At 44.1% G+C, this 25,765-nt stretch overlaps 2 protein-coding genes across 2 annotated transcripts in view; both read left to right on the top strand.

The window, feature by feature from the left end:
* The first annotated feature begins 815 nt into the window (after positions 1-815).
* Positions 816-13,675, top strand: eif3eb (eukaryotic translation initiation factor 3, subunit E, b). The gene is made up of 13 exons (XM_080859043.1): positions 816-934; positions 1,230-1,347; positions 1,476-1,593; positions 1,695-1,737; positions 1,897-2,001; positions 2,782-2,907; positions 4,427-4,551; positions 6,503-6,629; positions 7,077-7,178; positions 8,335-8,444; positions 11,684-11,786; positions 12,355-12,489; positions 13,551-13,675. The coding sequence occupies exons 1-13, from the start codon at positions 845-847 to the stop codon at positions 13,584-13,586; spliced, it is 1,338 nt and encodes a 445-aa protein (XP_080715169.1). The 5' UTR covers positions 816-844; the 3' UTR covers positions 13,587-13,675.
* Positions 13,676-24,988: 11,313 nt separating this feature from the next.
* Positions 24,989-25,765, top strand: part of pleca (plectin a) — a 144,600-nt gene continuing 143,823 nt past the window's right edge. The window contains exon 1 of the mRNA XM_080859425.1: positions 24,989-25,090. The gene's annotated coding sequence lies outside the window, so the exon portion shown is untranslated. The remainder of the gene's footprint in view (positions 25,091-25,765) is intronic.

Raw genomic sequence — 25,765 nt, 5'->3', positions numbered from 1 at the left:
TCTGATTCAGTGATTCTATCTTAGCCTTGGTCCATTACACAGACTGGCAGTTGCAGTGTGATTTACGTGTTATCTGGTTCTTGTAAAAGTTTGCTGCCTGACACACTGACAGAGACCTGTTTATGCATGTTGTGCAGAGGGGTGACTGTCTGCGCACTTGTGTGTCCGCTGTTGTGCACATCCTCCTGCGAGCCTGTAAGTGGATTCCCCAAAAGGTGAACCGTGTGCAACAGGTCTCTGTGGAATTATGTGGGAGAGTGAAATGAGGCAGTTACTAAACTGCTGGGAGAAACAAACACCAAGTCAATTAACATAATTTGCACTTTGGTCAACATAATTTAACTTTCAGCCATTTCATTACATTCCTTCATAGTAGAAATGATACAGGAAACCTGTGAGTAGCCTGTCTCCCTGGAAACCAGAAACATAGCCATAGACTCCCACAGCTCATTTTTAGCTCTGAGCTATTTTTTGAAGCACTGACATGAATGTCAATGGACAAGGCCAGAGGTGGAACAGAACGCCATTCTGCAAAAAGGGTCAGTTTCTCTTCCCTGGTCATACAGCTAGCCTTTACCTATTAAGTGCCCACTGAAGAAAAGCCTGAGTGGTTAAGCAATCGCCTGAAGGGCAAGTGCAGAGCCAGGCTGACTCCTCTCACCACACTGAAAACACAAGACTACTTTCATCCACGCGGATTAAATCCATACTCAGGACGCATACCAAATTGGGTCCGTTTTTACTATTTCGCCCCGCGACGCTAGGAGGCAGTAGAGTTATAGTGCACCATTGATTGGCTTTGCCCATTAGGGGAAGAAGAAGACAGGGAAGTTCTTTCTCCAAAATGGCGGACTACGATCTAACCACCAGGATCGCGCACTTTTTAGACCGGCATTTGGTCTTTCCCTTATTGGAATTTCTTTCTGTGAAAGAGGTATGTTTATCTTTCCTTACCTGTAGGTGACATTGTGAGAGGTAATTCGTGTCTAGAGACCGAATATCTTGTTCATTTCCCTCCACGTGCTAGCATCTACCCCACGGTGGCAACCCAGCCGGCATCCCATGGTTATTGAGCGATAGCTGAATAGGTAGCTAATGTTAGCAAGCTACACCCAGTCAGCTGATTATCACTTGGGTAACACATTAATGTCGTCCTGCTGGGTTAGGTGTACAAATGTATTATTATTTCAGATGTATATTACTTAACATACATGTCATCTCGCTTACAGATTTACAATGAGAAGGAACTACTCCAAGGGAAACTGGACCTGCTCAGCGAAACCAACATGGTGGATTTCGCTATGGATGTGTACAAAAATCTGTTACCCGACAAAGAAATCCCACCCGGTAAGTAGAATGATGGAAGGCACAAGCTTGCATGCTGTTTGTTTACACTCCCATCACATTCTTTTAAGTACAGCCCATCCTTTCGCTCTGTATTGACATAATGAACCATGTTGCCTTCCTTTGCTCAGCGCTCAAGGAAAAGAGAACGACTGTAGTCGCTCAGTTAAAACAGCTGCAGTCGGAAACGGAGCCCATCGTCAAGATGTTCGAGGACCCCGAGACCACCAGACAGATGCAGTCAACAAGGTAAGTTTCTACTTACAGTAAGTCAAGCCATCCCATCAACGTTAGTTATTTGACCAGGACGAATCTGCTTCTTGTTACTGATTTTACCTTGTATTTTCTAGAGATGGGAGGATGCTGTTTGACTATTTGGCTGAGAAACACAGTGTAAGTTATCCCAACTTATCAACCCGTTCTATGCCTTATGTATGTGAACACAAACATACACCACATATTTACATTTGAGGCACACAGTAAGTCGTAGGTATGTATTCCTCTGTTGTGTTTGCAGTCTTGATGAAACGTATTCATATGTTTGATCCACAGTTCCGTCAGGAGTACCTGGACACTCTTTACCGCTATGCTAAGTTTCAGTATGAGTGTGGCAACTACTCAGGGGCTGCGGAGTACCTGTACTTCTTCCGAGTGTTGGTGAGTGCCAGAGCCGTTCGGAGTTAGATGTGTGTGCCGTTTCAGACTTGCTCTTTCGTAAGCCATTGCAGAGAGACTGCTGAGAGATAAAGGACACTACTAAACTGTATACAGATGTTAAAACAGATGTGCGGTTAAAACATCAGGTGGTCAGAGTGCCTCCTCGATGGCTAAAACATTCAAATGAACCTCCATGGCTAAACTACTTGTTATTTGTCCGCTGCCAGTTGCTTTTGCACCTGCTTTTAATCATTCTGATAGTTAGCGAAACAAACAATTGTTGATGCATAATTTGCCGACACAACAGTAAATATCTTTCACATTAGTGACGGGTATAAGTCTTTGCTGCGCTGAGTTCAAACGGTTCTCCTCCAAGACTTTTCAATGAGAGCACAATGTTGTCTCTCTCTGTCTGTCTCTCTCTCTCTCTCTCCTCCTCCCCCCTCTTTCTCTCCCCCTCTCTCCATGTTATTTATTGAGCCCTGGGAAGGAGCTAGTGTGTGTTTTGTAAGGTGCTGATTGTTTTGTGATCAGATGTAGTGTATTTGTAAGGGCTGTTCTAAGAGACATACCCGCCCAGTTTGAGCACCTGAGTGCGTATACATACTGTGTATATATATTTTGTACCTCTGTATATTGTGTGTTGCCTGCATGTAATATATACATTTTCATAGCTTGAGTGCAACCAATGTCCAGGACTGGCTTACAAAGGTTTGGTCAGTAAATGTGCTTGTGATTGGTCGGTTTGGTCAGTAAATGTGCTTGTGATTGGTCTGGCAGGTTCCCTCCACTGACAGGAACGCACTGAGCTCCCTGTGGGGTAAGCTGGCCTCCGAGATCCTGATGCAGAACTGGGAGGCAGCCATGGAGGACCTGACCCGCCTCAGGGAGACCATCGACAACAACGTGAGCGGCCGTCACTGTTTCTGCCTAAAGCGCATCCCTTTCTTCTTCTTACATGGTCCTGGTTAAAGCACATCACTTTCTCCTTCTTACATGGTCCTGGTTAAAGCACATCACTTTCTACTTCTTACATGATCCTTGTTAAATTCTTGTTCTCTTGTCTGAAAATGTGCCCTTTTAAGTGTTTTGATGACTTACTTTATTTTATTTAATCAGATTGAAATAGTCCTGCAGTAGCAAAATTCAAAGTTGTAGAGCATCGTGTGGTGTGTGGTGTGCGTGTGTAACGGCATGCTGGACTCAGTTGAGCATCAGAAGTATAAAGCAGAAGTGTATTGGGTCACCTCTGATTTCCATCTCAGAAACAGTTCCTGTAAGCCTGGTCAGGGGCCACTGCAGTGAAAGCCTCCTCTGCTACTCACAGGAAACGTACTGTGACTTCAGTCTTTAATTTGATGGACGCACATCATAAGCTATAACCTTTTAACAGTGTTGCAGAATATAGTTTAATGAGATGCAATTAAAAGCAATATTTTTTTCCCTTTTTTTTTTTTTCTTTCATGAAACATCTCATAATTTAAAGTGCTCTTTGATGTATTGGCCCTGCATTAGTTACGTAACTCTGTCCCGTCACAGGGGGCAAATCAGTAGGAATTTGCTAGTGTTTGGTGAAGCTTTTTACACACTCACACACACACACACTCAGACACACACACACACACATTACCCGTCTGCTGGAGGTTAATGTGCAGTTATTGCAGTAATGTGCTTTGGATTCAGAGAACGTGAGAAGCAATTTAGCTTCCTCGCCGTGGTCTGTTATTTCGGGTGCTAATGCTTAGAGCGTATTTGTGTTTTGCTTTTGGACCAGACATGAATTATTAATGACCAGAAGGCTGTAATTTTGAAGTGCGTACATACACACACACACACACACACACACACTTAACAAAAAAACACACTCTCATTCAAAGGTAACCATTATGTCTAGACAGGTTGAAAGCGGTTCCACATTCTGTCTAGAGACCCCACAGATGTTCAGTATATCACTGGATTATGTTGAGACCCCACAGATGTTCAGTATATCACTGCATTAGGTTTTAATAATGAGGCATGAGGGCACGTTCTTTCTTATTTGTTGTGGTTGGATGCGTATGTGTACCTCCTGACTTGTCATTTCAAGCTCTGTTCACCTGAAACTTTTCAACGTTTTATTAGTTAGCATTATACGCTAGTTAGCATATATGCCACTTTGTGTTGTGGAGTGGCTCCTCCCTCTTCGGCTGTTATCCCTTAACGTACCACCTGAAGTTAGCTTGTAACTACTTATTAGTTACCATAGTCATTTCTGAGGTTACATTGTAGCTTCTTATTGCTTACGGTTATAACCGGTTACCCTGTGACTTCTGATCATATCTAGTAATTGCCTATTAGTTGCCATAAGCATTGTGATCTGATTTTGAGCTTGAGAATCGGTCATAACTCTCTCTTTTTTTCTCTCTCTTTCTCTCTCTCTTCTCAGTCTGTCAGCTCCCCTCTCCAGTCTCTCCAGCAGAGGACCTGGCTCATCCACTGGTCACTGTTTGTGTTCTTCAACCACCCCAAGGGTCGAGACAACATCATCGAGCTCTTCCTCTACCAGCCACAGTGAGTAGACTACATCCTCACCTAGGGCTGGGGCCAAATATCCAATTAATGGGATTCAATCCAGTTTTTGTTTTGGAACGATGTGAAAAATTTCTAATTTGCCAATTCGAGATTAGGTCTTACTCTGCTGTCTCTCAAACGCCAGTGGCAGCACTAGTCTGGAGTTACCACAGAGCTCGCCATTCACTCAAACCGTGACGTTATCCAACTACACAGTTTCCGAACGTCAATCAAAAAAAAATTACAAATGGAAAAGAAAAACTTTAACTGAAAGCACTAGTGTTAAGCTATGTTGTTTTACACAGCGATGTGTTGACTTGCCCCGTAATGTTCAGCCTAGGGATGGGTGACACTGCACATATGGCCCTAGTAATTGGAAACGTCGTATGGTTTTAATAAGAAAAACCTGTGTGATCCATCCATAACACTTAAAAAAGATTACATTTTTTGGCCACATCACCCAGCCCTTCCCTCATCCGTGGTCTCGGACAGTACAGAGGGGGCGCTCCTTGGCTGATGAAACCCTCTGTCCAGAGCTTCCACAGTAACTGGGCTCTTATGCAAGACGGGGTTGTGTGGCCGGGGTGGATCCCGAGCGGTTCAGGAGGCTCTGGAGCATGCCAGCCAGTATAAGTATGGGTCTGGGGATGCGCTTTAGATCCCAGCCAGTATAAGTATGGGTCTGGGGATGCGCTGTAGATGCCTGGCAGTATGTGTTTGGTGATGCACTATAGATCCCAGCCAGTATCAGTATGGGTTTGAGGGTTGCGCTTTTGATGCTAGAAAATATTAATATTTAGGCTACGTCAAGAACTAGGGTCTGGTAGTGCCTGCAAAACTGGCAAACCAATGGAATTCTTCCATCTTGGGCAAGAGGCCTGTCAATCAAAGAGGAGAGAAGAGAGTGGAGGAGAGCAGGGCTCTTCATCTACTAATTGGAGCGAAACCAAAAAATGTGGATGAAAAAACATTCCCAGAGTGTGTACAGTTTGTTTTATTAAGGTATGGTTTATTTAAGCCTGCGGAGCTCTAAGAGCCAGAGACATGAAAGGGAGAGAGAAAGTGAAAGACAGAAAGAAAAAAAAGAAAAAGGACGGAGTGATGGTCCGTTGACATAAACATGCCATCCACATAATCATGCGAGTTTCTGCAGTGGAGAGGCTCCTTTTCTAATGTCTAGCTACCCCTCTGCCTGCTCTATGCAGAGCCCTGTGCCTATGATGGCAGTGTGGGTTGGGTTGCCAGGTTCTTGTGCAATACCACCCGGTCTCCCAGCCCTGGGCCTGTGACTGCAGTGTGGATTGGGTTGCCAGGTTCTTGTGCAGTGCCCACCCAGTCTTTTGAGGTGCTCTCTGCCCACTGCTTGCGGCCCAGCTTTTCAATTAAGCGGCACTCGCTATGAAGCCGCCTGTCTATTGTGAAGGGCATACGGGCTGTGAAACGCCACATTAAAGATCAAAGGGAGAAGCTAGACCGCCCTTAGGCTTCTGTCAATGCAACCGTTTGACCCTACCCACTCACTCACAGAAACACACACTCGCACACAGAAACATGCACACTTGCGCATAGAAACACACAGAGAGTCTGTTACTTGCTTCCTTGATGTTTGCTTTTTTGAAGCATTTTTCCCAGGTGAGGGGGTGGATAATGCTTACAGATGCACTACAAGATGCTTTAAAATCAGTCTTTCACTTGCATTGTTTTCATCTGTCATCTATAAAAAGACTTCTTCTTTGAGTGCACCAGATCAATCCTTTATTGATGTTACATTGTGTAAATTGCTACAGAGCCGTGTATGTGTGCCAGCTGTTATAAAAGAATATTCTGCTTAGGCTCAAGGATCCGTATCTTTGGATTTATCCATTGATCTGTCTCTCTCCATCTCCAATGTGACTGCTGTTCTGTGACTTGAGCGGTGTATTGATCTGTATTGTTCTGTGGTTTCTCTGAGGTACCTGAACGCGATCCAGACCATGTGCCCCCACATCCTGCGCTACCTCACCACGGCCGTCATCACCAACAAGGACGTGCGCAAGCGCCGGCAGGTGCTGAAGGACCTGGTGAAGGTTATCCAGCAGGTGAGTCTGGGCCTCCCCCTCGCCTCATGATCAGCACTTTCTCAGCTTCTGCTGACGAGTGTTTGTACCCAAGATGGGGATGCGCTGGTGCAGGCTTGGTGCTGTGCTGTGCACTCTATGATCCAGCACTTTCCCTTTGTTATTTATCTACTCTTATTTAATCTGGGGGGGACTGAGTAGGTAGCGGCCCAGTAGTTTCTTTTGTTGGGTCCCCACAGGCGGTCGATTGAATGGTTTTATTTTCCCCACATGGTTGTAGCTCTGTAGTGTTCAGCTGCAGGTGTGTTTATTTATTTCATGTTTGTTTATTTCATTTCACTCTTACAATAAAAACCTTGTCATTGCAGGCGGAAAAAAAAGAAATAGGAATTATTATTCTAGCCGCTTCTCAGCACAGGATTCAATATTGTCTCCTCTTTCTGTCTTTCTGTCTCTGTCTCTCTACAGGAGTCTTATACTTACAAGGATCCTATCACAGAGTTTGTGGAGTGCCTGTATGTGAACTTCGACTTTGACAGTGCTCAGAAGAAACTGCGGGAGTGCGAGGCTGTAAGTATAACCCCCCCAGACACCCACACACATATACACAGTAAGGCCAGGAAAAGCGTGTGTCTTGTCAGACATCGGAGTGTGCGTCGGTGCAGGTTGTCGCATCACATACCTGATTCCCCTTGAGCGCCTCCTAATGGGGTGGGGTGTGTATGTTGTTGTCATGGTGTCATATGGTGTCAGGATGCTTGTGAGAATTCCTTCAGAAGGCTTAGGAGTGTAGTGGAGTTCCTCTGAACAGACACCACTGAGCCAGACACCAGACGCTGGCAAATCCTGACATTTTTAATGCTGCCTTGTTCAGAACACTAATACACGCACGCACACATACACACACACACACACACACACACACACACACACACACACACACACACACACACACACACACACACACAGTCTCAGTGGCATCACTGGTAGAGGAGACCTGACAATTCAGAAGCGGTCTCCTGGTTTTGCAGTGCTGCCGAGCAGACACGCTTTTGTTGGTTTGTTTGATTGTTCGTCTGTCTGTTTGTTTGTTTGGTGATGACATGCGTGCAGTATATTAATCAGTCATGACACAGAGGTTGAGCATGATTCCAAAATAACCAGCTCATGTACACAATTAGGATGCCATTTCTGCTAAGGGTACATGCATTAGTGGAAAAGCACATTCCACTGTGAAATTGCTCACAAACATTTCACTCGCATATTTAGACACACAGCGACCACACGGCTCTCCTGTCCTCCATAGGATTGAATAGCGGTTGGTTGAGTGTTGTTGTCAGAGGTCTGTAGAAATGCTTTATGACTCAGCTTCATGTGCTGAAGTGTTTTTTCCCAATTAATTCTAATTATAGTAGTCATTTTAAAGCAGAACACTTTCCAGTCTTACTTGAGTACATTTATAAAAAGGTAGGCCGTCCGGCTACTTTGAAAAAAATGTAATTACTTTTATGTGCACAGCTTCTAGCTTACAGCGTCAACGGCTTTGGCTTCTTAGACATATAAAGACGAGTCATTATTATTGTTGTTATTTTTAGTATTAATAAACGTAACAATACTTTTACTTGAGTACAGCTTTTGCTTATTCTGCCCACCACTAGTTGTTGTTGTTGTTGTTGTTAATTATGTTAATTATTCATCAATGTATGTTTTGCTCCTCCTATCCCAGGTGTTGGTGAACGACTTCTTCCTGGTGGCCTGTTTGGAGGACTTCATTGAGAATGCTCGTCTGTTCATTTTCGAGACGTTCTGTCGCATCCACCAGTGCATCAGCATCGGGTAAGATAGGCCCCGTTGCGTGCGTGCGTGCGTGTGTGTGTGGGGCGGGCGGGGGGGTGTTTGTTGGTCAAGCTTGATTGTGTTGCTTGGGCTGAATTAGCTCCAGCTCTCTTGAGAAATACACACACTAGAATAAAGAGACTTTAATAGGGCTGTGTGTGTCCCATGTGAGTTAGAGCAACTCTAATGGTGAGGTGAGGGAGGCTTGTGTGTGTGTGTGTGTGTGTGTGTGTGTGTGTGTGTCCCATGTGAGTAAGAGCAACTGATGAGAGGCTGGTGTGTGTGTGTGTGTGTGTGTGTGTGTGTGTGTGTGTGTGTGTGTGTGTGTGTGTGTTAGAGCGAGAGAGGGGAAAAGAAGAAATGAAGTCCAGTGGGTGGTGGTGAGGTCTCGCTCCCGTTCCCCTCAGGCTGCTGACTGCAACGCTGTTAGTTATGAGGGGCCAAAGGGCTTGTGAGGAATCAATGCACTCTCAGCCAGGTGGAACAACACTATTGGAAAAGCATGCAATGCAGAAACTCTCACTCGTTTCCAGCCAGTGTCCATCCGTTTGCACTCTAATGCTATAGAACTATAACACGAAAACACCCAGCGCAGTTATGGGTATAAAAAGAAACCTGCCGTTAATGCAAACACAACATTCGCTGGTCTGATCTATGACAAGATTATATGGAATGCCCTGGCTTTAATGAGCTATTTCTTCTCTAGTTGTAATACTATTAAAATAAAAATAGATGGTGAATATAACTTACGCTTGGCCTGTCAGCAGAAGGAACAGTTCTGTTGTTCAGCTATGCACCAGGTCATAATGTTTAATCATCATGGTTTGTTGTTTGCACTGAATGGAGTGAATGATCTGATGACCAATTTACAATTACCAGATATAATTATAATTAACCAACGTTCAACTCAGTCATTGAAAGTCTTTTCTCCAAGCGCTGCAACATTGTCTGCATTGTCCATACGTGTGGGATGTACCCGTTAGCAAGTGCCCCTTGTCTTGAGAGACAATGCTGCAAACATGAGGAGTGCCACGTCGGTCCCCAATGTGGGGTGCTCTGCTCACACTCCAGTTGTACATGAGTGTCTTTTAACACATCAAAGCGCCTCTTCTCTGGCTTGATAGCACTGGCAAGAAGAACTGTTAGCCACTTCAAGTGCCAGAACACGGCTCTATGCTCTGCAGCAGGAATTGGCTCTGCCAAATCACCTTGTAATTCAGGGTTACGACCACGAGAGGAAACTCCACATACCTGCCGTTTGAGCATTTGTTGGAACAGATCCGTGCTATCAACGTCTATGTGTTTTAGACTGACTGCATGCAACATATTAATGCTCAGAAGTAGATACTGATGGGAGATGTTCTCACGGCTCAAATCTACAAGGAACTGAGTAGGGTAGTAAGCACAGCTAATGCTTGTATGACGACGGCCCAGTCTGCCGTGATGCTGCTTAAACACTATATCCACAGCAACACAGATCGTCATGGAATCAAGCAGATGATAACCCACTTGCTGATCTCTTTTCAAGATGCGATTATCAACAGTGTTTCATATTCATACAGTGGGGAAAATAAGTATTTGAACCCCTTGTGATTTCACAAGTTTGGCCACTTGCAAAGAAATGTGTGATCTATAATTGTAATGGTAGGTGTATATTAACAGTGAGAAACAGAATATCAACAACAAAATCCAGAAAAATGCATTTTATAACATTTATGACTTTATTTGCATTTGATGCAAAAAATAAGTATTTGAACCCCCAAAACTGACTGACAAAAATTACTTAGTAATTGGTGGAATAACCCTTATTGGCAAGCACAGACGTCAGACGTTTCTTGTAGTTGGTCACCAGGTTTACAAACATCTCAGGAGGGATTTTGGTCCACTCCTCCTTCCAGATCCTCTCCAAATCTTTAAGGTTGTGTTTTCAATGGGAGGGAATGAGGGAATGAGGTTCAAGCCCAATATTCCACGTTACATGGCCCCATCCATAGTCCCCTTGATGCGGTGGAGTCGTCCTGTACCCTTGGCAGAGAAACAGCCCCAAAGCATAATGTTTCCACCTCCATGCTTGATGGTGGGTATGATGTACTCTAGGGGTTATATTCAGCATCCCCCCCCCTGTCAAAGACGGCAAGTCGAGTTGATGCCAAAGAGCTTGATTTTGGTATCATCTGACCACATTCTGTCTCCCAATCCTCCCTAGAATCATTCAAGTGTGCAATGGTAAACTTCAGATGGCCCTGTACATGCGTTTCCTTGAGCAGGGGGACCTTGCGAGTGCTGCAGTATTTAAAAAAATTACGGCGTGGTGTGTTGCCAATGGTTTTCTTGGTGACTCTGGTCCCAGCTGCCTTGAGATCATTCACAAGCTCCCCCTGTGTAGTTCTGGGGTTATTCTGCACCTTTCGAATGATCACTGATTCCGCACGAGGGGATATCTTGCATGGAGCCCCAGACCTAGAGCGGGTGACAGTTGTTTGGTGTTGCTTCCATTTATGAATAATCGCACCAATAGTTATCTGCTTCTCACCAAGCTGCTTGCCGGTGGTTTTGTGGCCCATTCCAGCCTTGTGCAGGTCTACAATCTTATCTCTGACGTCCTTGGACAGCTCTTTGGTCTTGCCCATGGTGGTGAGGTTGAAGGTGTGAAGTATGATTCTTTGGACAGGTTTCTTTTATACAGGTCACCAGTTGAGATCAGGTATACCTTGTTAGACCTAATGAGGACTAATTTGTGTGCTTTTTGGGCACATAACTGGCCATTGGGAGCCAGAATTCTTGCTGTTTGCTTGGGGGTTCAAATACTTATTTTTTGCATCAAATGCAAATAAAGTCATACATCTTATAAAATGCAGTTTTCTGGATTTTTTTGTTGATATTCTGTTTCTCACTGTTAAAATACACCTACCATTAAAATTCTAGATCACACATTTCTTTGCAAGTGGCCAAACTTGCGAAGTCGGCAGGGGTTCAAATACTTATTTTCCCCACTGTATTTGGATTCGGGCAAATCTTAAGTACTGCTTTCGGTATTCATCCGAACCCTAAAAATCAAGTTTCGGTGCATCCCAAGGCCTTTTATCAGTATTTTGTGAAGAGTATTACTGAAGTGCATGTGCCTGTATCACTGAAGTGAATGTCCCTGTATCAGTGGTCTGTATGGAGTCTAACTGCGTGTGTGTGTGTGTGTGTGTGTGTGTGTGTGTCTCTCTCTCTCTCTCTCTCCCTCCCTGCAGCATGCTGGCTGACAAGCTGAACATGTCCCCTGAGGAGGCTGAGCGATGGATCGTCAACCTCATCCGCAACGCCCGGCTGGACGCCAAGATCGACTCCAAACTGGTGAGACTCCCCACTGGAGACTGTGTGTGTGCGTGCGTGCGTGCGTGCGTGCGTGCGTGCTGGCTCTCTCACTCTCTTCTAGGTCTACTGACTTCAAGGCACATTGGGCTGTGTTTCAGAGGGAGCTCTACCTCTAGCCGTGTGTGTGTGTGCGCTCTCGCTCACATTGGGCTGTGTTTCAGAGGGTACTCTACCTCTAACCATGAGTGCACAGCAGAGTTAGAATAAAATGCTGGATTTACTGCGTAGTGCGGGAATAGTTTTGTCTTGGCTTGGAGATCTGCGTTTAGTACTTGCTGTGGAGAGACTTGAGTTTTTTTTCCACAGCCTTTTGACTTTGTGGAACTGGAACTATTCCTGAGGGATTGTGCTTGTAGCAGTTGTGTAAGGTTCATGTCCATCACAGCCAGTTCAATGCTCCTCTAGTCTTCAATTTCAGCCACTTTGGTGCAGACTGAGAACTCCTGTCACAGAGTGCAAAGTCACGTCTGAACCCACAATGCTAAACCCATATTGATTTTTTTCCCTTCCCCTCCTCTCTCCCCCTCTCCCTCTCTCCCCATCACAGGGTCACGTTGTGATGGGCAACAATGCGGTGTCTCCCTACCAGCAGGTGATCGAGAAGACAAAGAGCCTGTCATTCCGTAGCCAGATGCTGGCGATGAACATTGAGAAGAAGATCGCTCACAGCAACAGGACTGAGGTGAGTGTGCCGCCTCGGACTAAACACAAACACACACACACACACACACACACACACACACACACTGGGTTTAAAGGTCATACCCACTATTCTAATCCGGTACGTTACGTGTCTTACTCTCTCCATTCTGTGTATGGTGAAAAAAAACAAACGTTGTACGCAAACATAGTGGCACGGACCGAGCCATAGACAATTCTAGCCAATCAGCACTTTGCTTCGGTGCATAGAAGGGAGGGGTGTAATTTGTTTGGCTGTTGAGCTCAACTATCAACAACCTTTTACCAGAATTGCAGATTGAACATTTTAACTGGGATTGCTTTTGTTGCCCGTATCTTTATTCAGTAAGGGCTCTTTGTTCTCCAACTCATTTAGTTGTAATTGTTAGGTTGTTCTGTTTTGTGCTGATCTCAGGTCTTTTAGTTGTAATTAGTAGGTTGTTATGTTTTGTGGTTATCTCAGGGTTTTCATTTGTTTCCTTCCCCCCATGTGGTGCAGACCCGTGTTTACACAGAAATGAAAGAATGTCCCCAGACGAAGTTTAAGCGATAATGAATCTGTCCCGTTAGGAGTGTAGAACCGAGACAAAGTGCCGCTCGGTGCCGTTGAGAACTTCCCAGTTTGCTCATTCAGTGGCTACGGCTACGGATCGGCACGCAAACCATCATGTAGTGATGGAGAACCAAACCAAACATGTCTGTCGCCAGCGCCCCGTGGATTAGTGTACTTCCTCTCTCTTCATTAAAAACAGGAGGCGTTGGGATGACATTCACACTCCTTCATTAAGGGGTTTTAACATTATTGTTTATTGCTTAGATCAGTTTCTCTTTAATGGTTTTCTTTACTTTAGGAGTGCACTCCATGTTCAAATTACCAAAAACCGTTCACAGCAATAACACAATGATGTGTGTGAGCTAGAACTGCGCTAATGATATTAACGCACGAGTAACACACTGTGACCGGCTCTATGTAGTGGAGAAGTAACCTCACTCCCCCTAATGCTGTGCCTCTCTCTCTCTCCTGCTCCCCCCTTCCCTCTCTCTCTCTCTCTCTCTCTCTCGCAGACACCCAACTGGGCGGGCGCAGAACCTGGCTTCTAGTGGAGTCCCACAGTGGAGGGTTGGATAATCAATAAGTCTTTTTGTAACCCTTTAATGAAATGCAAAACACGACTTGGTATTTAACTGGTTGGCTGCGTCTCCATTTGTTTTCATTTGTTGTAAGACGCACACATACGGACGCACGCACACACACACGGACACACACACACGCACACGCACACGCACACGCACACACACACACACACACACATACACACACAGACACACACACACACACACACAGTCTTTCTAAAAGAAACTCCACAGTGCCATCTACTGGAGGTTCTGTAAATATCTGGGCTGAAGGGTGATGGTTAGGTTAAGCCAGCTGAGTGTGGAGGAAAGCTAAGCAGTAGACAAAGATCAGGCTGAGTTTAAATCCATAAACAATGAACAGGCTGAGTCAATAGACAATGATCAGGCTGAGTTTAAATCAGTTGGCAATGATAAGGCTGAGTTTAATGGGTAGCCAATGATCAGGCTGAGTTTAAATGGGTAGCCAATGATCAGGCTGAGTTTAAATGGGTAGCCAATGATCAGGCTGAGTTTAAATCAGTTGGCAATAGGTGCGTTTCCATCCCATGTCTTAATGCGCATTACCTCCTATGCGAATATTTAATCCTGGTTGGAAACGCGTGCGTTTCACATTAACTTCCCCAATGCGCATATAAATTTGATTCGCCAGAGGGAGGTGGATTAACTAGTTATTCGAATTTAGTTAATGCGCTTAACGTAGATGGAAACAGTTTATTCGAGCGATTCGCGTCTTTTGTGTATTTGTTTATGTTCGGAGTTGGACTGTAGACTACGTCCTGTTGCAGTGAGAGACAACCGTGCTGCTGTCTGCCCCGAATGTGATGTTCCTCTACTGCTTCTCAAACTGCCAGCTAAAACACCACACCTCATGCAGCATATGCACCTGCTGTTATATACTATAGTATATCTATGTTTGCGGTGTGTTGTTTCCCCTGAACATCATCATCATTACCTAGTTTATTGTAGGCTAACTGATTAACTTGATTTACGTGCAAACTACGTGTACATGTTATCTCCCCACACGTACTTTTTTGTTGTTGTAAATTATTGTTTTTTTGTTTTGTGATCATTGATTTTATTCTATCTAACACCTGCGGACCTGGTGTGCGCGGTTGTTTCGGTTCGCAATCTCTTGCACCTCGCCCAGGTATGGTAACTTAATATATTTCTTTGTACTCGGATGGCAAAGCATACTGCATATAAACATCTTTGTACAGTGGTACGTTTCGCCCACAACACGGTATTCCGCGCATGTTGCAAGTTTGTAAAGTGCAATTGCAATGCGCTCGTCGGTGGGGACAGGCTTTCGGCAGCAAATACTTTCAGGCAACACAGCAGGGCCTATCCGTTGCACAATTCTTGAAATCCTGACCTGGTCAGCCTGAAGTTTTCGACCCACAGCTGGGCAGTGAAGTGGGCCTTCACCAAATTAAAAGAATCACTAGACCGTGCTCGTTCCCAGATGTACGGACGTCTGCGGGGAACGGAATTCGCTGCTATGTGAGTTTGTAAAACATGTTAAAACCGTCTACGCCTTCTCCTTCTAGCAATTATATTCAAAACAACTCAAATGCTACAGCATTAAAAGTCCCGACGGCAGAGAGTAGGGCGTCCATTCAAGCATGCACAAAACTCTTCCTCCAAATTAGACTAAAGACTCGGGTGAATGGAAATGGTCGCTGATGCGCATTTGTTTTATGCGAATCGTCCGTGAATGCAAATCGTTAATGCGAACGAGCTGAATGGAAACGCACCTAATGATAAGGCTGAGTTTAATCAGTAGACAATGATCAGGCTGAGTTTAAATCAGTGGGCAATGATCAAGCTGAGTTTAAATGGGTAGCCAATGATCAGGCTGAGTTTAAATCAGTGGGCAATGATCAGGCTGAGTTTAAATCTGGGCAATGATCAGGCTGAGTTTAAATCAGTAGACAATGATCAGGCTGAGTTTAAATCGGTAGACAATGATCAGGCTGAGTTTAAATCAGTGGGCAATGATCAGGCTGAGTGAGCAGTACCATGCTGGAAGGTTATAAATGTCAGAACATTATGGGATAAAATATGTGGTAAATATTGTGTAACCCACAGTGTTACCAAGCAGTACTGGTATGTAAGCCAGCTTTTGGATGTAAAGTCATATCACGTGAGTTATTTGAATGGTAAATGAATGAACAGTGTATTAATACAATCAACAGTAAACTTAAGGTTACAAGAATGTAAGGAAAAGTACCTGTACCTAATAATTGAATAAACATGTTGAATGGCAATTAGGTACATATACTAGGGATATATAAAATCATCAAATGAACCTTATAAACTGGAATGTGTGAGATGACAAGAACAAACCCAAACCTGAGATGAACGACTGAGAGAAATGGAGTGGAGGAGTAGAGGAGTGGAGGAGCAGAGGAAGAGAGGAGTGGAGGAAGAGAGGATCCAAAGCTCAAAGACAGAAGAGAAGAAGAGGATGAGGAGTGAATATGCTGTAATACATACAGATCTGTGATGATGCTGTGGCCGTATTACACAACTATGTGTAGGTATATATGATTGTCTGTCCACTCACAGCGTAGGATCAATATAAGACCAATGCTACTGTGGCCATATAACACAAATATGGGTAACACTTTATAATAACCCTCCATAATAAACCATTTATGAAGCATTTGTTCATAGTTTGTTTATCATTTACAAATTGTTATCCCAACATTTACAAACCTTAGTAATGTATTTGTAAACGAGTAGTAACGTATTTGTGAACCTGTTTTCTAATGATCTATAAGAGTTTTTTATAAGGACATTAGTTAGCGATTAATAAATGAGTATTAATGTATTTACAAACATGTTTCAAATGATCTATAATATTATATATAAGGGCATTAGTAAGCTATTTTTAAATGAGTATAGATGTATTTATGAACATGTTTCAAATGATTTTCTAACGATCTAAAAGACCATTTATAAGGACATTAGTTAGCTATTTGTAAACAAGTAGTCATGTTTGTAAGGACATTTTTCAAACCATTTTCTAATTATTTATAAGATCATTAATAAGGTATATATAATAATGTTCTGCTCACATTTTGTAAATAATTTACAAATGAGTAAGCAAGCAGGTTTCAATGAGTTAATAATGATTCGTAATATCCTTTAAAAGGTATGTGCTGATGGTCTGCTCACCATTTATGGGTCATCATGAATAACCTTTGTCATGCATAAGCCATCATCCAATTCATAAGTCTATACTTTATAAGCATTTACAAATGGCCAGTAACTGAGGAACATACTATAGAAATAAATACATCTATACTCATTTAAAAATAGCTTACTAATGTCCTTATATATGATATTATAGATCATTTGAAACATGTTTGTAAATACATTACTACTTATTTATTAATCGCTAACTAATGTCCTTATAAAAAACTCTTATAGATCATTAGAAAACAGGTTCATAAATCATAAATACATTACTACTCGTTTACAAATACATTACTAAGGTTTGTAAATGTTGGGATAACGATTTGTAAATGATAAACAAACTATGAACAAACGCTTCATAAATGGTTTATTATGGAGGGTTATTATAAAGTGTTACCCAAATATGTATAGGTATATATGATTCTCTGAGTCTCTGAGTGAAACCAGTGTTAAGCTGCTGTAGGGATCAATATAAGACCGAACATGAAGTACATTCATAGACACATAGTTGTAGTCGTCATAAGAATCCTGGGATCACCCCTATACCTAGGTCAGCATGAGTGGAGGCTGGGAACACAATGGACAAAGGTGATATCGGGGTGTCCTCTTTCTGAATTGTATCATTCTAGCCTTACACAGGGGTGGCCATGTTAACTGAAGACTCTTACTGTGGAGGGAGATGAGTAGCGCACTGCTTAGTAGACGTGGGGAGCTGGTGTTGGCTTTACGTTTGAAATACAACGACCTATTGCAAAAATGACCATTAAGACTAGAATTTTGTGTTGGTTGGAATATTTTGACAACAGAGCATTACAATTTGTGACCACTAGGTGGAACCACCATACCATCTTGTAACTATCCATAAAAACTGTTCAAAAAATAATAACCCCAAACTCAAAATAACATTTTCTTTTGCATTCTTACCAAGCTGGCTTTGTAGTCCTGGCAAAATTACTTTAGAAGGCGCTTGGATGTTACCTGACAGGAACTTGGCGAGATAACTAGATGTCTGGAATGCCGAGCTGTGGTTTCAGCAACCAGGTCATTTCAGACAGTTCATGGAAAGGTCACACCGATGTCATAGAGACTGGGAGTGATTTCTGTTTGTATGGACATCACAACAAGGCCAGCAAGTAAAGCAGTGTTGGAGTGGTGTTTGTACGTCAGCCGCCCCTCTGCTGTGGTTTGGTAGCTTTGGGAATGTTGACATGTTCATATCCCAGCAGCCATTGCTGTTTGCCTGCCTGCCAGCCTGCTGGCCAAGACTTAGCAGACCTGAAATGAATTGCCATGGGAACCACACGGGACATTAGGTCCTGCCTGGAGGGGTGTGTGTCTGTGTGTGTGTGTGTGCGTGTGTGTGTCTGTGTGTGTGTCTGTGTGTGTGTGTGTGTGTGTGATTGTGTGTCTGTGTGTGTGTGTCTGTGTGTGTGTGTAAATGTGTGTGTAAATGTGTGTGTGTGTGGTGGGGGGGAGGCGGAAGGGGAGGGCCTCAAGAGAGGGAGCGTGAAGGAGAGAGAGATGAAAATGTGTAGAGGAATGACAGACAGACAGGCAGACAGACAGACAGACAGACAGACAGGCAGGCAGGCAGGCATTGGCTACTGCTGCCAGGGTGTAATAAATAGTGTCGCCATGACTACACCTACTGCCTCCAGTCATAGGGGCTTCACAGGTAAAGGAGGATACCTGGAAAACGCCTCTGGACAATATTTGTCTACTCACCCACAATTACCTGGCACCTCCTCCAGCCCACTGTGAGTAGGGTAAGCGAGAGAGAGAGAGAGAGAGAGAGTGTGTGTGTCTGTGTGTGTGTTTGTGTGTTTGGAGACCTACTGGGAGGAGCTGCTGTGTTTTCCATGCTCCTGTCCTCACCACAGGACAGCCTCCAGAGAGTAAAACACAGCCTCACACACACACACACACACAGGCAGTCTGCACTGACAGACCGAATGCTTCACACACACATGCACTCACACTAATAATCACACACACACACACACACACACACACACACACACACACACACACACACACACATAGTCAGTCTATGCTGAGGGCTCCATACACTGAGACACACATATACACACTCGCACATACTCAGACTGACACACACTCTTGCACACACACACTCACAGACGCACACACACACACACACTCGCACACGCTCACACACACACACACAGCTGGGACCCATCTGGCTCTTCCTCTGCGGTTTATGTGCTCGCACCTCCCTCTGCTGAGAGGGAGCTACTGGGCGCTAGCCCCTGGAGGGAGTGAGAGAAAGAGAAAGAAAGAGTGAGAGAGAGTGAAAGGGAGAGGGAGAGAGAGAGAAAGGGAGGAGAAGAAAGAAAGAAAGAGTCAGCGAGAGACTTCACTCTCGCCACCATGGATGCCCTGGAGGACTGGGCCCTGGCGTCCCCGGCGCTGGCCCGTCTGCTCTGGGTCGTGGCTCTGGTTCTGGCCACGCTGCTCATCTGGCTGCTGTTCTTCTGGTGCTCCAGGCCCAGCCACCACCGCTCCACCCACAGGCTGGAGAGATACCTGGCAGGTAAACTACGGACAAGATTTCTCTCTCTCTCCCTCTCTCTTTCTTTCTTTCTGTCTTTCTTTCTATCTGGTCTTTCTTTCCACTGACCTCACTGTCCCGTGCTTCTGATGGCTCAGCCCAGGTAGCTGCAGCCCCTGGAAGGGATCTGACCCTGACTCAGGCCGGGTCCGGGCCTGTTTTGGGCCGGTGCCTTTCCAGGTGCTGTTTCTACTCTTCTGTTGGAAGGCTCTGGGAAGCATTAGAGTCGGAGAGGGCTCTCAAGGAGAGACTGGCATTCCAACTGTATAATCTACTGTGGAAAGCTGGAAAAAAAATAATGGTGGAAAGTTTTTTTTTTCTTCTTCATTACAGGCTCTTATAGAAGTTTCCAAGACTTTTCCCCACATTTCCCATAAATAGATGGTTCACTCTGGAAAAGGGTTTTCTGTGGCTATGTCTGTCCACATAGTGTCTTCATTTATACACCAAACCTTTTATTATGTTGAAATGCCTCTTACATAAGGCTACATGAAAGCCCCTTTCGAAAAAGATTCTGTTATTTACACCTCATCATTTTAAAGTCAGTTTTTTCTACCTTGTGAGGTAAGGAAGCACTTGTAAATTCTGCATCCTAGTTAGTGTCACGGTGACGTCACATTTGATTGGCATGATACTGAGGGGTTCAATTCGGTCACAACTGACGGATGTGCTCTGATTTTTCAACGAAGTACCAACCATTATTTAAAAGAGTACGAAATAATAATAATAAAAATAATAATAATAATAATAATTATTATTATAATAACAGACTAGCGTGACAACCTGCTGCTGGCCGTACATTGACTAGAGATTGTATGCATTCACCTGTCACGGTCACTTTGATGTTGCGGTCTGCACGATCCTGGGCCGTAACGCTTATTTATTGATTATAGATCAGTGAGTATACCTCTTCACCTCCTTCCTTTAACTTAGTGCTTCACCTCCTTACTTTAACTCAGTGCTTCACCTCCTTCCTTTAACTCAGTGCTTCACCTCCTTCCTTTAACTCAGTGCTTCACCTCCTTCCTTTAACTCAGTGCTTCACCTCCTTCCTTTAACTCAGTGCTTCACCTCCTTACTTTAACTCAGTGCTTCACCTCCTTCCTTTAACTCAGTGCTTCACCTCCTTCCTTTCTTCCTTTAACTCAGTGCTTCACCTCCTTCCTTTAACTCAATGCTTCACCTCCTTCCTTTCTTCCTTTAACTCAGTGCTTCACCTCCTTCCTTTAACTCAGTGCTTCACCTCCTTCCTTTCTTCCTTTAACTCAGTGCTTCACCTCCTTCCTTTCACTCAGTGCTTCACCTCCTTCCTTTCTTCCTTTAACTCAGTGTTTCACCTCCTTCCTTTAACTCAGTGCTTCACCTCCTTCCTTTAACGCAGTGCTTCACCTCCTTCCTTTTACTAAATGCTTCACCTCCTTCCTTTCTTCCTTTAACTCAGTGCTTCACCTCCTTCCTTTCACTCAGTGCTTCACCTCCTTCCTTTCTTCCTTTAACTCAGTGCTTCACCTCCTTCCTTTAACTCAGTGCTTCACCTCCTTCCTTTAACTCAGTGCTTCACCTCCTTCCTTTCACTCAGTGCTTCACCTCCTTCCTTTCTTCCTTTAACTCAGTGCTTCACCTCCTTCCTTTCACTCAGTGCTTCACCTCCTTCCTTTCTTCCTTTAACTCAGTGCTTCACCTCCTTCCTTTCACTCAGTGCTTCACCTCCTTCCTTTTACTAAATGCTTCACCTCCTTCCTTTCTTCCTTTAACTCAGTGCTTCACCTCCTTCCTTTCTTCCTTTAACTCAGTGCTTCACCTCCTTCCTTTCACTCAGTGCTTCACCTCCTTCCTTTCTTCCTTTAACTCAGTGCTTCACCTCCTTCCTTTAACTCAGTGCTTCACCTCCTTCCTTTAACTCAGTGCTTCACCTCCTTCCTTTAACGCAGTGCTTCACCTCCTTCCTTTCTTCCTTTAACTCAGTGCTTCACCTCCTTCCTTTCTTCCTTTAACTCAGTGCTTCACCTCCTTCCTTTAACTCAGTGCATCACCTCCTTCCTTTCTTCCTTTAACTCAGTGCCTCACCTCCTTCCTTTAACTCAGTGCCTCACCTCCTTCCTTTAACTCAGTGCTTCTCTCTAGCACCTAGCTGGTCTCTCAGTTAAGGAGAAACCTCACACTTCAGTTAAACATCCTCTTAATAATGCAATACATCTCAAGTGGTGCAAATATTTTCAATTAACCCACAAACACTTGTACATCTCCCCTATCCAGCACTGGCACCTCAGTCCAAAGTAAAGCCTAGGAGCCAGGTAAGAGACAAGGCCGTTTATTCAATGTGTTCTGTAAATGTTGTCTTTCTTGTTTGGTGAATATGTATTCATAGAGATCCGATAACGTGGACAGGATGTTGACTGGTAGTAACGTGTATTACAATACTTCCACCTGCCTCTAGATGGCATCATCAGTATGTATAGACCTTATGAGAGATGTAATGAGTATAGTTCTCATTTTACACTATTAACATTCATATAACTTACTCTATGTATATATGCATATCATAAAAACACATGTCACATGTGTATATATATCTGTAATACAAATAATTATTACAGAGAGGGATAGGGAACATGACATTCAGAAACAGCCTCTTCCACTTTAGGACCTACTAACATACATCCCAAAACTGCTGTTCTCTTAATTGTCCTGTGTCACTTTTAATATCTAACATGCGGGAGCCATATTGAAAGAGCCATTTGTCTCTTGAGCTCTCGAAACCCGTAACTGTGTCAGAGAGGAAACAGGAAACAATCCCCCGTTTGTTCACATGACAACACCAATTATGGTCCAGGGCGGCCTAATCAGGCTTCCTTTTGTCAAGGTTGGAGAAGAAAGGGCCACATCTGAAAACACACACTCTGCCAGCCATTAATCACTCTCAATTATACACCAAAATATCTCAGATGCATCTAAAGGGATTCAGATTCAGCAGCAGGGAAGAGTTCTCCTTCTCTTGGTTTGGGGAGGTGAGGGTGTGTGTGTGTGTGTGTGTGTGTGTGTGTGTGAGGTGAGGGTGTAGTCAGCGAGTGTCTCTAAGAGTTACCCTTCTCTGGGCTTGAGGAGGTGAGGGTCTGTGTGTGAGGGTGTGTGTGAGGTGAGGATGTAGTCAGCAAGTATCTCTCTCTCTCCCTAATCCAGCGCAAGAGGAAGATGAAGGGCAAAAGTGCAGCACCAGCTCCTCAAAGGGAGGAACAGGACACCTTACCGCTGCTGGCTGCGCCGGCTCAGGGGAAGCTTCCTTCGGCGCTGAGGAAGAGGAGCAAACGCACGCTCCGGGTGGTCATAGCTCCGGAGGCGACATCGTCACACAGCACACCACAGGTGAGAGAGGGGGTGATGATGCAGTCGTTAAGGCTAAATAACTGCATTGCAAGCACCTCATAATCAGAGCAGAGACATAGACAGTCAATGGGTAGTGGGTGATGCAAATTATTTTGTTATATTAAACTTAAATTATATCGCCCATCGTATACCCAAAGTTACTTCTGCACTTTTAATTCCTTATGTAAAGTAGTATTTATTGTCACCTTAGGTCTCTTTTGCTCGTAGCTTGATTGTTTTCTCCTTTGTACTGTACGTCGCTTTGGATAAAAGCATCTGCTAAATTACTAAATGTAAATGTAATTGTAAGTACCCCAGTGTCCATGTTGTGAAGATTGTGCATTGGGGTGCTCAAGCTACCCTGTCGGCAGTAGACTGCACTCCCTATCTTCTCTCCGTCCTCTCCATTTTCTCTCTAAATGTGATGATGACGATGATGATGATAATGATGATGATGATGATGATGATGTAGGGAATACTGTGATTCACTGATGCCTTTGAGACAGTTAGCCCTTGTTGGCCCATCCTTCATCCACTCTTTATGACGCTAATGATGTTCAGCTCACTCAGGGTAGGCTCTGTGATTGACACAAAGTGTCAGCTAGCGCGCCCACTGGAGCAGGGACGTGCACAGGAGGGGGCTAAGGTTGCTTGGGTAACTGCCCGTTTGCCCTCCTCGACTGAAGTTGCCCCTCCGTAAAAGTATTACGCCTGCAGAACTTCATGTATGCCTAGATAAAATAATCGCGGAATAGGCGTCCAGGGGACGGGCCGTGGCAGCGGCGGTTAGTGAGGGTTTCAAGTGATATAGGCAAAAAATGCTTCGAGGGGACGGGGCGTGGCAGGTGCGGTGACAAAAATTAACGTGTTGCCCCTTTATTCCAGGGCAGAGCAACAGCCCTTCAAAATTCCTGTGCACGTTCCTGCATTGGAGGGTTGGCAGCTAGGCACCAGGGTGCCCACAAGAGGGTTGGCAGGCTGCACAGTGTGCCAAGGCAAGGGGGTAGTACACTCAAAGCCAGGCAAGTTTATTTATAGAGGGAAATTCACACACACTGGTAACTCAAAGTGCTTTACAAATGAGCAGATAATAGAACATTAAAACAGACAGAGATTAAAACAGTGAGGTGCATTATAAAAGAAAATAGAACGATTAAATTAAAGATTAAAAACAAAGCTGAAGGAACATAGAGTAGATAAATAAATGCATTAAAACACTCAGATGTCTACTGTGCAGAGCCGGAACTGCCTTGGCCCTTAAGTCCCAGTAGACTAAATAATGAGCAATTAAGGAAGATCATGTCAATGAGCGGCTCTCTTTATCTCTCTTTATTTCTCACTCTGCTTTTAGTAGGGTATTTTCACTGGAGTGGTTTACTGTTTTGATTTTTAAATTCTTCTTCTTTTTTGTGCTAAAAATGGCTTTACACCAACCTTTTAATTCTGTAGGCATGAGGTGTATCAATATTTATGCGCATCTTATATTTTACTTCAGAATCACATAATTTGTGTTGGTCTAGAATTGGGTGCATCTGCAAATGTTAATGTCTATTACCAGCTACTTCTAGACTATTCTTGTTGTTTCATAAGCTATTATATTGTACAATAGGAGAAGTTCTGCAGATAGAGCTGATCTGTATCCACCCTCCTCACAATTGTGGATCTGTGTAACCTTCTCTGCTGAGTGCAGGATACTGGCAGTGCAGTCACACAGGCTCTCATTGTCTGGTGAACCCCACTGTTAACAGAACAGTGTATTTGATTGTAGGGAGATCAGTGATCTACTCCCCGGAGTCCACAGAGTTGTTAATACGCAAAATGACAACAACATTAGCACCACACTGAGTGGGCTTCAGAATTTTGAGCATGTTTAGGACAATTCGACATGAGGGATAAACTCTAGCTGGCCTTACTTTGGCTGTGGTGAGCGCCTCTGACAGTTTAATGCTGTCGGATTAAAACAGACAAATCCTGTCCTGCGAAGCGCAAAGTTCCCGTTTTAATTGGATTTCCTTGTCGGTAAGTGATTTCCTGCAGACGTTTGATTCAGCCATAGGTGGACCGGACGGTCCGGTGCAGCCTACATTCAGATGAGCGTGCAGAATCCGCTGCAAAGCAGCTACAGCTCGCTCTGGCTCGCTCACTCCCACATTCTAGCATACTCTGTGCACTCTGTTCTGTGAGGAGGCGGGCAAGCCGGTCAAGTTCGGATCCTGTCTGTCAAGCCGTGTCGGAGAACGTTGGAGACCAGAGCAGGTGCCGTAATTGATGGCACGCTGACAGGATTGTGGTGGGCTGAACAGCTGGTGTGGATTGTTGTCCGAGTCCTGTGCATGTGAGTAGTCTATTTTTAAAAACTGCCATGTTTGCTTGGCTACAAGGCGCGCCGCTATTTTGCCGCATCGTCAGAGACACTAGTGTGATGACGAAATTGCTACTACCAGGCAAGATTCCTGTGCAAAACTAGCTGCATTTCACGAACCATATGTTGTGCCCTGAAGGACCGACTGGGGCTCCTGTACTTAAATTATGTTTTACGTAATCCACGACCGTTCCACGTTATAGGCTAATTTCTACGGTATGGTAGTCGTTCCCTGAGGTGCTGCAGGCTGTCAGGAGTTTGATGTTAACTTAAGGCTTTCAAAATTCCCTTTAGAAAGGCTCATCAGGTAACTGTCAGTCGAATGTCCCAATTTTAAGAAGTATCTTCAACAGAGACTTTTTATCTGTGCTTAGGCCTACTGTAAGTTCTGGAAGCCAAAACTAGTTCACTGTTCAATGAGTTCAATGAGTTATTTTGTTTTTGAAACTGATGACGGGTTGAAACTGAATGGTCAGTGATTTTAAACTTGTAAGAGCATGACACAAACACGTGCAATAGCCTACTACTATGCTTTATTTAAAGTATTTTTCCCGAAGTGTTCGTAGAGTATTCAGGACAGAGTCTTATTATGCGTGCTGTTTGCATGCATGAAATGCATGTAAGTCCACAATGTATGGTCTCTGCAGA

The sequence above is a fragment of the Sprattus sprattus genome (genome assembly GCF_963457725.1).
Source record: "Sprattus sprattus genome assembly, chromosome: 20".
NCBI lineage: Eukaryota > Metazoa > Chordata > Actinopteri > Clupeiformes > Clupeidae > Sprattus > Sprattus sprattus.
Note: the sequence above shows the minus strand (reverse complement) of the source record. Positions and strands in the feature narration are given on the sequence as shown.

Excerpts from the sequence above, each read along its gene's own strand:
- eif3eb (XM_080859043.1), top strand. The coding sequence starts at position 845 with ATGGCGGACTACGATCTAACCACCAGGATCGCGCACTTTTTAGACCGG. Across the intron at positions 7,179-8,334 it reads AACTGCGGGAGTGCGAGGCT|GTGTTGGTGAACGACTTCTT; the intron begins GTAAGTATAACC and ends CTCCTATCCCAG. Across the intron at positions 12,490-13,550 it reads CTCACAGCAACAGGACTGAG|ACACCCAACTGGGCGGGCGC; the intron begins GTGAGTGTGCCG and ends TCTCTCTCGCAG.